Source organism: Arvicola amphibius, chromosome 6, assembly GCF_903992535.2.
Source record: "Arvicola amphibius chromosome 6, mArvAmp1.2, whole genome shotgun sequence".
In the NCBI taxonomy this organism is placed as follows: Eukaryota; Metazoa; Chordata; class Mammalia; order Rodentia; family Cricetidae; genus Arvicola; species Arvicola amphibius.
This window is the reverse complement of record NC_052052.2, coordinates 82,985,434-83,002,331: the sequence shown is the minus strand read 5'-3', so window position 1 is coordinate 83,002,331 and position 16,898 is coordinate 82,985,434. Positions and strand designations below refer to the sequence as shown.

General features: G+C 51.0%; 1 protein-coding gene across 3 annotated transcripts in view; it reads right to left on the bottom strand.

Annotated features, from left to right (window-relative positions):
- Positions 1 to 16,898, bottom strand: part of Akna (AT-hook transcription factor) — a 47,443-nt gene that overhangs the window by 6,085 nt on the left and 24,460 nt on the right. For all 3 annotated transcript variants that reach the window (XM_038335217.1, XM_038335216.1, XM_038335219.1), the window contains exons 5-17: positions 16,259 to 16,415; positions 15,464 to 15,618; positions 13,718 to 13,777; positions 10,749 to 10,876; positions 10,143 to 10,344; positions 8,638 to 8,801; positions 8,355 to 8,549; positions 7,555 to 7,774; positions 6,659 to 6,765; positions 5,779 to 5,996; positions 3,480 to 3,642; positions 671 to 847; positions 359 to 474 (exon numbers count right to left, since the gene is read on the bottom strand). In XM_038335217.1, the coding sequence (XP_038191145.1) occupies positions 359 to 474; positions 671 to 847; positions 3,480 to 3,642; positions 5,779 to 5,996; positions 6,659 to 6,765; positions 7,555 to 7,774; positions 8,355 to 8,549; positions 8,638 to 8,801; positions 10,143 to 10,344; positions 10,749 to 10,876; positions 13,718 to 13,777; positions 15,464 to 15,618; positions 16,259 to 16,415 (2,062 nt within the window). The remainder of the gene's footprint in view (positions 1 to 358; positions 475 to 670; positions 848 to 3,479; positions 3,643 to 5,778; positions 5,997 to 6,658; positions 6,766 to 7,554; positions 7,775 to 8,354; positions 8,550 to 8,637; positions 8,802 to 10,142; positions 10,345 to 10,748; positions 10,877 to 13,717; positions 13,778 to 15,463; positions 15,619 to 16,258; positions 16,416 to 16,898) is intronic.

Here is a 16,898-nt window from a genome sequence, read left to right as displayed (position 1 = left end):
CGGTCACTTTATCTGCTCAGAGCAGGTGACAAACTGGCCAGGAACAGGAACTGGGGTTGAACCCCAGTTTGAACTCCACAACGGTTCTCTGTCAGTGAGGGCTCTGCAGCGCAGGCATTAGTGTCCTCAGCAGAAATATATCCACTTGCAGTCGAGGCTAGTGACTCTTCTGATAGTAGCGGCACAGTCTATGGGGCTAGGACTAATGATGTGCTTCGTCCCAGAGCACAGCCCCAGCCCCAGCCCCAGCCCCAGACATACACAGATGACCTTCTCCAGGCTTTTCTGGGTTCCCTGACCACAGAGCCAATGCACTGACAGGGGTCCCAGAAACCAGTCCCAGTCTCTGGTCACTTACTCAGGAACAGTCTGGGTACATCCCGGGGCACAGAGGAGGACCTGGCTCGCCGTCTTCCCATTGGCCCAGCTGGTTCTGTACCATTAGGCTCAGCAGACAACCTCTCTGTGGATTTACTAGCAACATGGAAGAGAGAGATGACATCACTGGATGAGGCAGCCTCCACAGATTGACCATGGCATATCTGCACCTCTGCCATAAACTAAACAAATGTGAGTGGGGCATAAGTGTCTGAGTCCATGAACCCAGAGAGGGCCAGAGGCGGGCTAACTCCATAGGAAACAGAGGTAGGAGCTGGGGGCGATCTTCTACCTGCCATAGCGGGAGCCCCAGGAGGGAGAGGAATCCACCAGCTTGTCCTGGGTCTGGGAGGAGTAGTTGAAAGCAGAAGCTACAAGAGCTGGGTTCCCTGGGTGTGGCCGATGCAGGCTGTCCTCCAACTGTAGGCGGAGCCGTGACACCTCTTCCTGGAGATCCCTGATGGCCTGGCTGGACCGGTGAGGAGAGAAACAAGGACATCTGAGCCAGGAACAGAGTCATTGGGCCCCCAGTGAAGCCTGAATGGGGTGGCTTTTGTTTTTGCACACACGAGATCAGATTGTACAGCCCAGTGACTCTGGAATGTCCCTTGCCACACACCTGACACTTCTCTGAGTTTATGGTTAACAAGCAAATCTGGGTGACCCACCTGTGAGGGTGAACCTCTATCATGAAGGCCCAGCTGCTCAAGACAAGACTAGATACAGAATAGAAAACATTGATGCTGGCTAAGTGACACACCTCTGAAATCCCAGCACTCAGGAAACTGAGGCAGGAGGAATACCATGAGTTCAAGGCTAGCCTGGGTTCCACAGCAGGACCCCAGCTCACAAACATCTGCAGACTTTCATCTGTCCTGCCTTGCTCAGGGTTGTCCTACCTTCCCTGGCTCCTCTCAGAAGCTGTAACTGTCTGAGCCGGGCTCTCTGCTCCTTTTCCTCATATATTCCTACTGTTCATGGTTACTCCCAGCAGAAGACACTCTGAACATTTCCCTCCCTAGCTCTGACCCACAGGCAGGCACAGTAAGCATCCCATGTCATGATTCCAGATCTGTCAGGTGCTGGGGAACATTCCTGAACTCAGACTTCAGGAGGGAGAGACCAAGGGGTCCCAGAGGGAGACAGGGGGACTCCACAGCTTCTGTTGCTGTGGAGTGAGCCGGCTGGAAGATGTCTGCAAGGCTGTCTTCTGGGCCCCCGTGAGACCTCTAGACACAGGCCCACCTCCTGTCCAAAGACACAGCACAGCTCGAGGAAATAGTATTGCCTGTTCTGGCCTGCTAGGCTCCTCGTTAGCTAAACTCTCAGGGTCGTATGGCCTTGCCAGTACTGCTGAGGACAAACCAACCCACACCCCAACACAGACCCCATGCACGGAGCACCCCTAGAGGCTGCGCTTGGCATGGCCATCTTCCAGGCTGAGGCAGGCTCTGCATCCACTCTGTGTGATACCCAGGCTGGGGACTCCACTCAGGATCCCTGGACTCTTGAATGAGCGTCTCCTGGTGCCACCTGCAGACATAATCTCTGTGGTGATTGCACAGGAAAGCTCGGGGACCTCCTTCTCGCCATGTCTAACCAAGCTGTGTATGCACTGAACATGGGTCTCCTAGGTGATCCCCAGGGAGATGCTTGCTGGGGTTTCCAAGGCAAAACCCAGGGGCCATGGTGGCTGCAGGAGAGTGTGAGCTCCCAGCAACTGGCTAATCCTGGGACACAGAGCTTGGCTTCCTGGTCTGGAACCTGAAACACAGACTTGGGTGTCACCTGTCCTCTGACTGGGTCTCTCGGGCTCTTGGGCTTCCTAAATTAACACTTAGTTGCCTGAGGTTCAATGAGGATTGTAGTTCATCTTTGTTTACAGATTCACTCTGGACTCCACCCGAGATCCAGTCAAGCAGCCAGCAGAGGGCTTCAGGTCCTCCTTCCCCACACGCCCCAAGCCTTGTGGACCACCAATCCCCAGTGCGTGCCAGCACAGCAGCAAGCCACTAATGGCTCTTCTTAGAAATGCCCCCTTTCCCGAGTCCAGAGTCACCTTTCGGCTATCAGGGCATCCTTCTTGGCTTCTGTGCTGACCCCAGTAGCAGCCAGGGAAAGGCATGCCACTTTGCCATCGTTCCCAGGGCCAACACAGTCACCCAGCATTCACAGGTGCTTCCTGCAAGCTAGTCACTGTATAAACTGCTGCCTGTAGTACTGAAGGCCCTGCAGGATCTCGGCCACCAGGCCCACCCAAGCGGCTCTGACACACAGAGCATCTCGTCTCTCGTCATGGCCATCTTGTTCTTGAGAGGGGACATCACCCTTGCCTCCCAGCCCCTGGGCAGCAGTGCATGCTTCTAGGGCTGTAAGATGCTGAGCTTCCCAAAGCTGAGACCTGTCCAGTCCCTTGCTGCATCTCCAAGGCCGAGCACATTGTGAGCAAATGTATCACTCCCTGCACACACACACACACACACACACACCCTTGCTGAGGTCCAGACAGACTGCAGGGGTAGAGAAATTTAGTTCAGACTATGACACAGAACACCAGCTGCTAGGCAGGACTGTGCACAGGGCAACAAACATGACTGTACTGGCCAGGACAGCCTTGCAAGGTTCCCAGTGTGTTCCAAGAGTTAAGAGAGGCTTTGAGAGAGGTGACAGATTTTCACATCTAACCCAGGCTTGTATAGAACCCATAATCCTCCCAATTCCATCTCTGAGGTGTTGGAATTAGATGGTATGGCCCCCATGCCTTGCTCAATTCTAATCTGGAATACAGATACTGCACAGCAGGGCTAGTGGGAGGTGGCCTTAGAGTCAGAAAGGTGCACCTGTCAATCATTTCCCATTGGATGGACAAGAATCCTTGAAGTCAATATCACTGAGTTTCAATAAAACAGCTCCAAGCTAGGAGGCAAGACCTGGACACACCTGGAACCAGCAAAGGCCCCTTGAATGTGTAAGGCAGGTAGTGCACTGCCACGGCCAGCGTCCTCCTTGAATGTGTAAGGCAGGTGGTGCACTGCCACGGCCAGCATCCTCCTTGTTTTCATCCCACAGCGAGGTGGAATTGTCCGGACTGTGCCACTTACTCGCGCTCTGTCCTGCTGAGGAGGAGGTTGGCAGTGCTCTCTGCTGCTCCATGGGGCACAGAAGCAGCTGTGGGGGCTGGGCCAGAGGCTGGGCTGGTTGCTCCACTACGAAGTTGTTGTTTGGAAATCTGCTTCTGTCTCTTGAGCTCAGACCTGGGAAGTCCTAAGAGAGGCAGAGAGGCCATCATGAGCTGCAGAGATAAGCCTGGGAGCTTCAGCTGAAGAAGTGTGTGTGTGTGTGTGTGTGTGTGTTGCTCACTAGCGCATGCCACTACGAAGTTGTTGTTTGGAAATCTGCTTCTGTCTCTTGAGCTTAGACCTGGGAAGTCCTAAGAGAGGCAGAGAGGCCATCATGAGCTGCAGAGATAAGCCTGGGAGCTTCAGCTGAAGAAGTGTGTGTGTGTGTGTGTTGCTCACTAGCGCATGCCGGCATCCCTGTGGCTGGAGGTGAAGGCAGGTGTGACTGCCTGTTGGAGGCACTGGGAATAGAACCCAGTTCTTCTATAAGAGCAGTAAATGCTTTTAACCACTTAGCCATCCTCCCAGTCCCTGTGTGTTGTTTTGTTTTGTTTTGTTTCTGAGGCAGGATCTCTCCCTGCTCTGGGGCTGCCAATTTGGCTAGACTAGCAGGCATGAGGGCCACTGTAATCTCCCCACCTTTGCCTCCCTAGAACTGGGATTATAAGTGGCACTCACTCTCATTTTTACTTGGGTTTTTGGGATCAAACTCAGGTCTTCATGCCTGTAAGGCATGCACTTTACCAACTGGGCCATCTCTCCTGCTCCCTTATCTGTAATCTTTAATCTTTTTTATGGTTTATTTTTTTATATTTAAAAATTTCCATCGCCTCCCCTCCTCCTCACCCTTCCCACCCTTCCCCTCCACCCATACCCCCCGTCCCTCCCTCTCCAGGCCAAGGAGCCATCGGGGTTCCCTACTCTATGTTAAGACCAAGGTCCTCCCAACTCCCCTCAGGTCCAGGAAGGTGATCAACCAAGCTGAGAAGGCTCCCACAGAGCCCATCCATTCCTGTGGTGAACCTCCATAGTATTTCCCAGTCTGAAGTTTAGTACAGGACTGTGTGATGTAGGTGTGTCTTCTATCTATCTGATGATTTCATTGGATAATTAATAAAGAAACTGCCTGGCCCATCTGATAGACCGGCCCTTAGGTGGGTGGAGTAGACAGAACAGGAAGAAGGAAGTGAGGTAGATGGCTCAGTCAGATGCCATGCCTCTCCTGAGTTAGACAGACTGCTGTGCCTCTCCTCAGAGAGAGAGAGATGCAATGAAGCCAGCCACCAGGCCAGACATGCTGAATCTTTCCCGGTAAGACACCGCTCGTGGTGTTACACAGATAATTAGATATGGGTTAGTCAAGATGTGAGTAAGAGGCTGAAAATAATGGGCCAGGCAGTGTTTAAAAGAATACAATTTGTGTGTTGTTATTTTGGGTTATAAGCTAGCAAGGCAGCCGAGAGCCGGGCGGCGGGAAGGAATGCAGCCCGCCTGCTCCTCACTACAGAAAGATGTCTCTGTCATTTCTAGAGTTTTGTAAGTTGCTTAGTTCTTATTTACTTAGGTAATATTATATCCTTCTGGAGTCTTTGATGGAGTTGAAGAATGGATAGATAGTTAAAGTTTTCCTTTGTTATGATAAAAGATAAAATGGATATAATATTGTAACTAATTCTTACTTGATAACTATTTTGTTATATGTAATTTTACTATGTTAAAGTTAAAGCCTTTCTTTTATTGTTTAAACAGAAAAAGGGGAAATGATGTGGGAGAGTCTTCTGTTTGAGTTGATTTCATTGGCTAATAAAGAAACTGCCTGGCCCATTTGATAGACCGCCCCTTAGGTGGGTGGAGTAGACAGAACAGGAAGAGGAAGTGAGGTAGAAGGATCAGTCAGATTCCATGCCTCTCTTAAGTTAGGCAGACCACCGTGCCTCTCCTCAGAGAGAGATGCCAGATGCGATGAAGCTCCAGCCCAAGATGGACATATGCTAGAAACTAAACGGTAAGACACCACTTTGTGGTGTTACACAGATTATTAGATATGGGTTAAAGCAAGAGATGTGAGAATTAGACAAAAAGAGGCTGAAAATAATGGGCCAGGCAGTATTTAAAAGAATACAATTTGTGTGATGTTATTTCGGGGCATAAGCTAGTCAGGAGGCCGGGAACTGGGCCGCAGGAACGCAACCTGCAGCTCCACACTACAACTGTGTTTGATGCTTTGATTCATACAGTTTGGTCATTCCCAGGCCTCAGCCTACCCAGGCTCCCCACTCACGCATTCTAGTCGCTGTTGCTTGTTCCTGCTGGTAGCTGTGTGCTCCTTGCTGGAGAGAGCTGTTCGGGCTGGAGATATGCTGCTGGGTTCGGCTTCTGGGTGTGCCAGGCTTGGTCTCCGGGGATCTTCTGGGAACCACAGGACCCCTGGCCTTGGGACAGGAGGCTCCATCACCAGGCACAGAGGCAGTGAGGTGCTGCGCTGATGTCCCTGGAGTGCTGGAGGCCAGGGAAACACTAAGGTTAGACAAAGAAGCCTCAGGCCATGGTACCCAAGCTGCTCTGTGCTGAAGTGTGAACTCAGCCTTAGGGCTCCTGTCTCCAGGGTCTCAGTATATCTGAGGCATCCTTGTTCTTACATTCAATCACAGTGCACCCAGCAGCTGTATAGGGAAGGAGCAAAGTTCTGCTCATCTCATCAATTCTAGTCCCTTCTTCATGAGCACACCTGAGTGGTCAAGTGGGCCTCCAGGTAGCCAGTGCCTGACTCTGGGGACCACCAGTCTCCATGGTGACTGCACCACTGCTGTTTCCTGGAGATGTCCTCACCCTCTGCTTCCCCTTGAGTCCATCCTGGTCTCTCTGCACTGCCACCCAGATGCCCTCCGCTCACGGCTTCTGTCATCTCACTGCCCTCCCTGCAGTCCCATCTTCTCACTCCGTTTACTCCTGAACTAGCTTGGTAAAAATATTTCCCAACAGCTGCTAATGGACTGAACAATATTATCAGTGAGACACTCTTGTTCCTGGAGTCTCTCCTCCCCTCTATCAGTACAACAGGAACAGGGACCATTATTGGGGTTGAAGTGACACCTGTTTCTGGGCCACCATCTTGGATTTTCAAGATGTCTCAGGCTTGTGAAAATGGTGGGTTAGAATACCTGATATGGGAGAGCCGGTGCTCTGGGGTCTGGGTGAAGGGTGACACTATGCTGGTTTCCGAGCCCACGAAGCCACTGTCTGTCTCTGGTGACACCATCCAGGGCTCCTAGAATAAGCCATATCTGTTAAGTTTGGGGAAAATATTCCCATGCATTGGGAAATCAAGAAGCCAGTGCTGTCAGATACCACAGCCAGGCTAGTATAATACTCCCTGTCTCAAGAGGACACCAAGAAGGGCTCGGTGTGCTGAGGACTGGGCTCCACTTGGGCTCTTGGGAACGATGCTCGGGTTTGCAGGGTGTAGAAGGAGAGGGAAGAGGTGGAAAAAGCCTCAACCCAGAGTCTTATGGTGCGGGCAGTTCCGTGTGCCACAGAGATGCTCAGGACAACATACAATATGCACCAGAACATGACTTTAAAGCAGGCCTCAGGGAAAATGTGATGTCAGTGCCCCACCACGTCAATGCTCTCAGCACCTAGAGGCGAGACGGCCAAGCACAAGCTCATCAGGACTTCAGAAGTGCGTCCATGCGCATGCACATGTGTATTTGTATGTGTAGGTATACATGTATGTAATATTGTGCTGTTATACATGTACACATGCATATACATATACAAAGCCTCTGGCATTTTATCTGTGGCCTGTCACCCTTGCGACAGTTAGGCAAGGTCCCAGCTCTGACATACTGTGACATGGGCACATGCCACAGCTCTGGAAGGAGCACAGGGCTGGAGGTGGCATTGGGCTTAAATGCTGACTGGTGGGCAGGCTTATGGCTGCAGAAGCAGGAGCACACAAGAAGGGTGACACATGACAAGGGCCCAGGTGAGCAATGGCCAGGAACAGAGCTTACCCACCAGGGATGTTGTGGGCCCATGCCACAAGCACACTCACCTCAGTGTGGGAGCCGCCAGCCCGAGGCAGAGCTTTCCGAGGAAGGCGCTCTGTGGGTCCACACTCCTCCAGGCTGGTCAGACTGCTTAGGTGTGACGACACAGGTCTGGTGCCCCGTGGAGGTACCTCAGCTGTATCCATGTCTGGGGTATACCTATCTCGGGTCGTGGATGTCTGGAAGCTTGGCGGCTTCATGGATACGACCTGCCCCTCATCCTCCCTAGCAGGGAAGGAGATGAACAGCATCTGAGCCCCCATGTGAGCCAGGTGACCCAGATCTGGGGACATCTCTGGGATGCATTGTGGCTCTGTCACCTAGCTATGTGACCTTGGGCACGGCATTCTCTGAACCTCATACTCTTAATAAAAGGCAAGAAGCCAACTAAACTCACCCAGCACACAATAGCAGAAACACTGTGAGGGTCATGGGGAAAGCCCAAGGGCTCACATGCCCCCTTCCCTGTTAGCTATTTCCACAGACTCCCATGGACTCAAAAGACAATGTTCTTAAAAATGGAAGACCAAAATTTTGTGTTGCAAACATACACTTTAAAACTTTAATTTTTTTTTTAAATTTTAAAAATAATATAAGAAACATGACAACAATATCACAGGCTGGCTGCCTTTTGTTGTTGTTTGGTTTTGTTTTCCTGAAATGGGATTTGAACTCGGAGCCTGCAAGGCCAGTGCTCTACCACTGAGCTACATTCCTAACTCTTTTGTTGTGCTTTTTGCTTGTGCTGCCAATGGTCACCCCTGTGTAGGACACCAGAGCTTGTGACAGAGGCCCAGTGACTTACTGGATGGCAGCCCTATGGCCTTCTTCAGCCTGAGCTGGGTATTGTTCTGGTGGTACAATTGTGGCTTCTGCTTTCCTTGAAGCTGTGGCTGAACAATCAGCTTCCAAGGTACCGTGGTCATCCTGCTCCTCCTCCTCCAGGTCCTCCTCATCTTCCACCTGCAAGGCTTCTGGGACGGACTTCACACTGAGGTATCTGTAGGAGGATGCCCAGAGAGTGTCACTTCTGCCCACGGGGACAAACAAGACCCAGTGTGGCCAGCCTCCATCCTACGGGCACTCACTGCTCCAGAAGGCCATGGGAGTCCTGCTCCACCTGGAACTTCCTGTCACTGAGTAGTGCTGGAAGGTCTCTCGGACTTCCTTCTGCTGTGATGCTGCCCAGGCTCACCTCCTTGTTCATCGGGAGTATGCAAGAGCTCCCTGGGGAGGTGGCAGTGGTGGCAGGCTGGGCCAAGCAAGTGGGGGTTAGAGAGTGATCACTCTTAGCACCTGCCTCTGCCATCTTGTGTCACATGCTGAAGAGCACTCGGTAGTGAACCTGTTGGCCTGTCTCCTGACAGCCATTCATGTGTGACACCCTGAAGACTGCAGGGTCTTCATGGCTGGCTGCTGTGCTGAGCCATGGCTGAGCACCCGGCACGTGCCAGGCATACTGCAGACATGATTTCTCCTCTGTACCCCAGCACCCACCTCACACAGAAACCAAGGCTGTTGCAATGCATTAGAGCCATACAGAAGCTGGAGCAGACTGTCTGCCAGAGGTGCCTGTCCTTACCTCTTCCTCTACAGTCTGGCCACCCAGGCTTCCTGTCAGCATAGGAAATGCCGCCTATCTGGGTTGTTCCATGTGCAAGGCAAGGCTCAAGGGGAGCCCCCAACCCTAGGGCCAGCCTTCTCAGCCCATTAACCAATGTGTTAGCCCCACTCTGTCACCATGTGCAGGCATGTCACAACAAGCCAGAAGCAGGAGCTTAGGGACACAGAGCTGCCACTACTGCTATATGTGTGAGCACAGCTCACCAGCCCAAGGGGGAGGGTGGCTGTCCCCAACAGACCATGGTGTAGAGAGAGGGCCCTGTAGATACAGAGTCTGTATCTATGGTATTAGCTTTGTAAGGGACACCTCTTGTCCTGTACTCCAGGCTGGGAGCCTGGATGCCAACCTGGCTGCCTTTTTCTCACTGCCATCCAAATCTGACTGAATGAACCTCTGAACCTTGTCCAAGTTCCTGTATCCATCCCTCCCTCTGCCGTGCCATGTCTTGCCCCATTCTTGTTGACCCACGGGAGCCGAAAACCCAAGGAGAGGTTGATTCCAATTGGAGATAGGAGCCGCAAGCTCATCGCAAGGCCCACGCTGGTGTCTCCAGGAATATGGCAGATGATAGCCCCTCCCTTTCCACACTCAGGCCACAGAGCCTTGTCAGGATCCTTACCCTACTCAGTGGCTCCTTACTCTCAGATCTCACGTAAACATTTCTTCAGAGACAGTTTCTGTGCCCCTCCTAGGCAGCTATAGTGTCCTCCCTTACTTCCATTGAGCCTGGACTTCCCTTTCAGAGTGCTGTCAAAACGATAACTCCACCACTAGGTTCGTCACTAGTTCGAAAACTCCATAAGGACAGAGGTCACCTTCTCCTCCTTCTGTCCTCACTGAATCCTCACTGTGTGTCATGGGGTCTAGACTATGGTACACACTTCCTAAATATGTAAGTGAAGAAATTAACATGGAATAAATAAAAGAAAAAAATGGGGACTGACCCAATGTGATGGGGCAAAGCAGTACCTCATGGTTGGTGCGGACAGCTGGCAAGGAGACTGGTCCTGAAGGCATGGGGAGATGAGCTGGCCAGGACGGGAAGGGCATGGCGGGGGTGCTGGCCTGCAGGTGTAGCCTGCATGATTTGGGCTCTCTTTGGGTCTGGTCCATCTGGTTCTGCAGCTCTTCCAGGTGCTGTCCCAGCTGGTTTATCTCCGCCTCTAGTTCCCTAGAAGGAGGAAATATTAGCAATAGGTGTAAATCAGAGACCCTAGGAATGTCCTCTCAGGGTCCACATAGGCCATTAATAGATGGCACCAAGAACTTTAATAGAGAGATGATACAGCTGAGACTCAGGAGGCCTCAGCTCAGTACCCTCTGCCACCCCCATGCTATGCAACTTTAAGTACACCCCAGTGTCCTCCCCACTGTCTAGTGAGGGGCTTTGCCCCTCATCGCCAAAGCGCATCTTAATGTGCCGGATTCTCAGCTCTAGTCATGGTGCTCCCTAGGACAGGGACTCCCTCTGCTCCTGTAAGTCAGTGATGTTTGTAAAATGAATCCTTCCTGGACACAGAGGGAGTCAGGAGCCTGTCCCACCTGTTCTCCAGGGCCTGTCTCTCCAGAACCTACCTGCAGAGACTGAGGGTCCTGGGGCTGCCGCTGGAGGTATGAAGCTTTGGGTTCGGGTGCCGCTCTCTGCAGGCCTGAAGGTATTCGGCCTCAAGGGCCACGTGGGCTGCCCTCAGCTGCTCCAAGCTCTGAAACAGAAGGGCGAGGAGCTTGGAGCATCTTCCCTAGGGGCTCCATGCTCACACAATGGATAGGTGGCTAGCTGCTGGGGGCCAGGAGGCTCTCATGGGGCTTGAGAAACAGGCTGTGTCTGGGCACCTCTGGGGGCTTCTGCCCATATGGAACTCTCTGCCACAAAAAACTTAAAGCCTAGAGATCAGCCCAGAGGTCACTCTCTTATCCAGTTCTTACAGAGAGTGAGGGGAAATGGCATTGTCCTCCCGCAATCTACACAAAGGGGACTGTCGTGGTGGCACTCATTTCCACTCCAAGAGAATCTCAACTGAGATAATTAGCCAGTGGAGCCCAAAGAAGTTTACAGGGTAAGTGAGCAAGCCATACAGGCAATACTTGGACCCAGGCCCAGCCCGGTCCTAACAACTCTGCTAGGCCCTCATAGTCGTAAACACAAACATAGTCAATCAGCATATGGCTGTTGGTCTCTGGCCTGTTAGTCCCTTTCTCCATGAGCCTAGGAACAGACGGAGGCCAACAGGAACCCAGAATACAGTTTCCAGTCATGTCTCATCTCCCAGAAGCCCCAGGTTCCCTATATATGGAGCGAATGAGGATGGAGAGGAAGAAAATGACATTTTAAAATTTTCATTTGTGGCAGGAAAGATGGCGTCACAGGACTCATGCTAAGTGAAGACAGATAAGGACAAAAATCACACATTCTCACTCACACGTGGAAGCTAAAACCACCGGCATAGAAGAGGGAGCAATGGGCACTAGAGACTGGGAAAGGTCAGGAAGGGAAGGGGCCCTCACAGTAGTGAGCCAGGAGGAACACACTCTGCTGCTCTGTATTATAACATCATTGCATACTTTGGAGCCGGAAGAGGGCTGAGTGTGGTGGCACAGGCCTGTGATCTACGTGGGAGGTTGATGCAGGAGGATGACAAGCTTAAAGCCATCCTGAGTAATTCAGTGAGATGGCTCAGTGGGTAAAGGTACTTATCACTCAAGCTTGGTGACCCGGGTTCGATTCCCAGAGCCCAGGCCAAGTTGGAAAGAGAGGACTGACTACACAGAATAGCCCTTGTACTTACACACACACACTCACACACACACACACGTGTGTGTGCACACATGCATATTCGCTTCTCTCCTCCTTTCACTATACCTACACACACTAATAATAAATAAAAATGTGAAAGATTTTCCTTTAATTTTAAAGTAAAGAGAAGGCTGAGCATACAGTTAGTGGTGGAGTCTTTGCCAGCGTATGCGCGTGGAGCACAGAGTCAGTGGTGGAGTCTGCTAGCGTATGTGCGTGGAGCATAGAGTCAGTGGTGGAGTCTGCTAGCGTATGCGCGTGGAGCATAGAGTCAGTGGTGGAGTCTTTGCTAGTGTACATGCGTGGAGCATAGAGTCAGTGGTGGAGTCTTTGCCAGTGTATGCACGTGGAGCATAGAGTCAGTGGTGGAGCCTTTGCTAGCGTATGTGCGTGGAGCATAGAGTCAGTGGTGGAGTCTGCTAGCGTATGCGCGTGGAGGCCTTCTTCAGACCTCAGTATTATAAAAGCAACAACAGAAAGAACTATAAAAGAGGATTCAAAAGGTTTCTGACATAAAGAAGTGATCAGTAGTTGAAGAGAAGGAACTAGAATTTGTTACACACATGTATGAAGTCATTAAATTGTATTCCATAAATAAAACTGCTGTGTCTATTAATGTTTTAAAGGGATTCTTTTTTAGACAAGGTCTCATGTAGCCCAGGGTGGCCAAAAACTCCTTATGGAGCTGAGGATGAACTCTGACCTTCTCGCCATCATCTCCCGAGTGCTGGGAGAACAGGTGTGAGGCTCCAGAACACCCAGTTGTTCAGAGCTGGGGCTCAAACTCAGTACTTTACACCTGCTAGGCAAACACTGTAGCACCGAAGAAATGACTTCAGTTTCCAAGGGAGATCCGTGATCCCCTTGGTGATATGCTACAGTGCACGCCACACACCCTGTAGCTGGGAACTGCTGTGGTGTTTGTCACAGCCCTGGAGAACATGCATGCCATGGTATTTCTTGGGGTCCTGCATCTGCTCCCTGAAGCTAGACTTCTGCTTCTCTTCCTCCCTGCCCTCAACTGGACTCTTTCCCCCATCGACTTTCAATGACTCCATCCAAAGAGAGGGGCCTGGAAGAAATTCTCGAGTGGAGCAAATTTTCTCCCGGGTCATTGCCACCTCTGTGGGACTCTGATCTGACCCACACCATGGACCAGTCTTTCCCAAGACAAACTCTCAGGTTTGAGGACCCCACATGCACCATCCCAAGGCCCTGACTGGCAGCAGGAAAGAGATTAGACACATCTGGCTATAACTACCTAAAACCTGCATCCAAAGGAGACAAGTCTGCCCTGACGCAGCAGTCTCGTGGACAAACCACCCCTTCTGCTTATCCTCGATCCCAAGTTTTGAGAAATAACGGGAGAGTAGGTTAGAAACAAAGACCCTTTTCTGGAGCCCAGGAGTGACTGGGGAGACAGCAGCCCTGGCTCAGGGCTTGCTCTGCTGTCTATGGCTGTGTAGTTTGGTTCACTGTCACTTCTCACTGGGCTTCTGTGTCGTTGTAGTTAAGAGGGGTAATGATCGCAGGTCCCCTGTGAGTATTTATGATGAAGAGAGGAAACAGTAATGACACACCCAGCATGTCTGGTAAGCCATCATGACTCAGCAGGGGCTTGCTACCATGACCCAGTAAGCAGCAGCCTGTGGCACAGTCACCTGCCTTCAGCAAAAGGGGCTCAGAGACTCAACTCTGGGGACAGGCTATCTGGTAACTGCTGCTGCAACACCACATTGGGTAGTGGTACCTTGATTTGGTCCTGGGGTGGGAGATATCCGGCCAGTACCAGTTCCTTGAAGGATTCCACCTGGACAATAGAAGGGAAAGAAAACAAGAATCTGCGTTCTAGTGCTAGTGCTGCAGAAAAAAAAGGACAGAAATATTTAAAAATAAAAATCACAATGCCTATTTATTGAGGAACTAGGATAAACTGAAATATAAAAATCTATATAAATGAATTATAGCATGTTACTTATATAATATATAAAATAGAAATGTAATATGAGCCACATATACTATTTAATCAAAAGTTTTGTGGAAATTAGAATGTAAAAGGAATAAGTGAAATTAATTTTAATATTATATATTTTTCTTTTAAATTACATTATGTGTGTGCATGTCCACACACATGTAAGGATGGGTGGATGCACACACTTGTCTGTATATACATATCATGTTGTGCATGTGGAGGTCAGAGGATGACTTTTAGGAGTCGGGTCTTTCCTTCTACTGTGTGTGTGTGTGCGTGTGTGCACGCACGCCCTGGGGTTCAAACTCAGGCCACTGGGCTTGGTAGTAATCCCTTTCCTGCTGAGCCATCTTGTTGGTCCTAAATATATTTTATTTGATCAGAAATATCAGTTTGATATGCAATCTATTAAAATTACGAATGAGTTCAGTTAGAGACACTGTTGCTGTTGTTTTTACAGACAGGGTCTTAGTCCCTTAAGCAGGTCTTGAATTCACAGGGACCTGGCTGCCCCCAGCTCTCCAGTGTTGGGGTTCCTGGTGTGAGCTACAGGCCTGTGAGGTAGCTGAGTCCCACTTGGAGCTCTAGTGTTCTGCAGAACCTCACTCAAACCTGCTATGTCAAGAACACAGCAGCCCAATAAAGGCCAGTGGTTCCCAGGAGGATATCAGTCATGCCCTGCCCTGGCTAAGTGACCTGACTACCAAGACAGGCAGTTGAAGGGGGACTGTCAGGGACGGAAGTGTTTTAACATAGACTTCGATGGCTGCAGGACTACAACACAGGAAAACATGTGACTGCTCACATTTGAAATAAGCAAAGTGTGTGATAGGTGAACTAGACCTCAGTGGAGCTGTTGCCTACCACATACCCCCAAAAAGGAAAGAAAGTGTGGTAGTAGGGAAAGACATTGGTTTTCTGGACAAGGTAAAGTCATGATTATGTTTAAATTTTTGTAATGGAGAGTGGGACGCTCCAGGCCCAAGGTAGAATTCAAGGCCCCATAGAACACCTTGTTTACTGACTTTGGGCTAGCTTACTTTATTTTTCTCCCTGTGGACTTCCCCTCTGCCCCAGCACCCCCACTTCCGTTTTCAGAATGTGGTTAAGGCGTTGTGTCTTCATGAGACACCTTTGGAACAAGGCCAAGTGTGAAGTTAGACAAAGACCTACAGACGATTCTGAGCTGCATAGCAGGGTTGACTTCAGTAATAACGAACGAAGAAAGGGCAGTTTGTCATAAGTAGGGAAGGGCCAGTTGGAGGTCAGAGAAAGCTAGGGACACCCTATGGACAACCATGTGGGCACCCCATGCCTAATTGGAGAAACTGAAACAACAGAAGGATTGCCGCTCAATAGATAGGTCCAAGCACATCCTGGGTGACAAGGGGGACGGTCAAGTTCCTAGAAGGCTGAGTCAGACCTCATGCAGGCAGAGCACAGCCATCTGGGGCTGGTGGAAGCATCTCACACACACAGGCTTCATAGACGAGGTGTCTCAGGGAGAAGCTGGGGTTCACTCACCTTTGCTAGGAGCCGGCTGGCCTGAGAGGTCAGTACCTGGCTCTGTCCTGCGGCAGGCTGGTCTGTAACAATGCCCTGGTTCCGAGGAAGCCACCCTGGGGTGGCCATGCTGGGGGACGAGGAGGGACTCAGGTCTGCTCGTTGGGACAGCCACCCTGGAATACACAGCCGCTGAACCCTGGGGCTGAGGACAGTTCCCCAGTCCACTGAGGCTGAAGGCCTGAGGCTCCCTCAGACCACCTTATCACCAAGCTATAGCCTGATCCCTCCGGCGACTTTCCCATTAGCCCAGGAAGAGGCCTGGCCACTGTGCTGCTCCACTCCCAGAGAAAATGAGGCACAGATCTACCCTAGAAGAAAGCTAAGAGGGGGTGGAGCCTGGGGTGTGGACTCTAATTCAGGGAGAGACAGATTCAAATCCCGGTCCTTTTCTTTCCAGACTCTGTAACTCTAGCCTTTGCCTCTCCGAGTCCCAGGTCTCCCAACTATCATGGACTTATAAAAGGTGTACTCCTCACCAGCTCTGTGGGGGGCTAACCAAAGTCACATGTGTCCGTCAATGTTAGGGGTTACAGTGAATGAAAATGCTCACACCAGAGACAAGAGGCCAGGTGGCTTAGCTAAGGGTCTAACTACTTGGCTGTTTAGCTCGGTCAAGTCAGTTGGCCCAGAGAGGGCCTTGGCACTCTATTCCCCTGGCTCTAACCAGTGTGACCCCAGGGCAGACCACTCAATGTCCTGGGGCAGAGTCATGAGCAGGAGGACACTAAGAGCCTGGCTCCTTCCCCAACCAACCTGTGGCCTCAGAGGCCCGTGGATTCTGCGCAGGCCCAGGCCCCCACTCTGCTGATTTGGGTTGTGGGATAGAGAAGGACAAGACCTTGCTTCCTTGTGGCATCGACCCAGAGCAGATGCTCTGACTGGGCTGAGGCGGGTCTGAATACAGATGTACCTGAGGAAGAGGGGAGCAGGGGAGGAGTCAGGTGAGCAAGCAATGCATCTGATTCGGGCTTCATCCATCCTCTATGCAGGAGCCCCACACTCACCCTGGGGATCATGAACACTGCTTTTCAGTGGTGCCCACACTGGGCAGAGGACGTACAGCCCCCTCCCTACTCCCTTTACAGAGGTTCTGGAAGGGAGACAGGCTGGAACTACTTTCCCCATTTTTTCTTGATTTTCCTTTCCTTTTTCTTTTTGTTTATTCTTCTCTCATGTAACATATCCTGACTACAGTCTCCTCTCACCCCACTCCTTCCAGCCCCCTCTCCCCTCTCCCCCGATCCACTGCTCCTTATTTCTCTCCCAGGGACATCAACTAAACACGGCATAACAGATGCTTTAAGATTAGGCACACACCCTCCTATCAAGGCTGGACGAGACAACCCAACTGAAGGAAAAGGGTCCAAGAGCAGGTGAAACAGAGACACCCTCA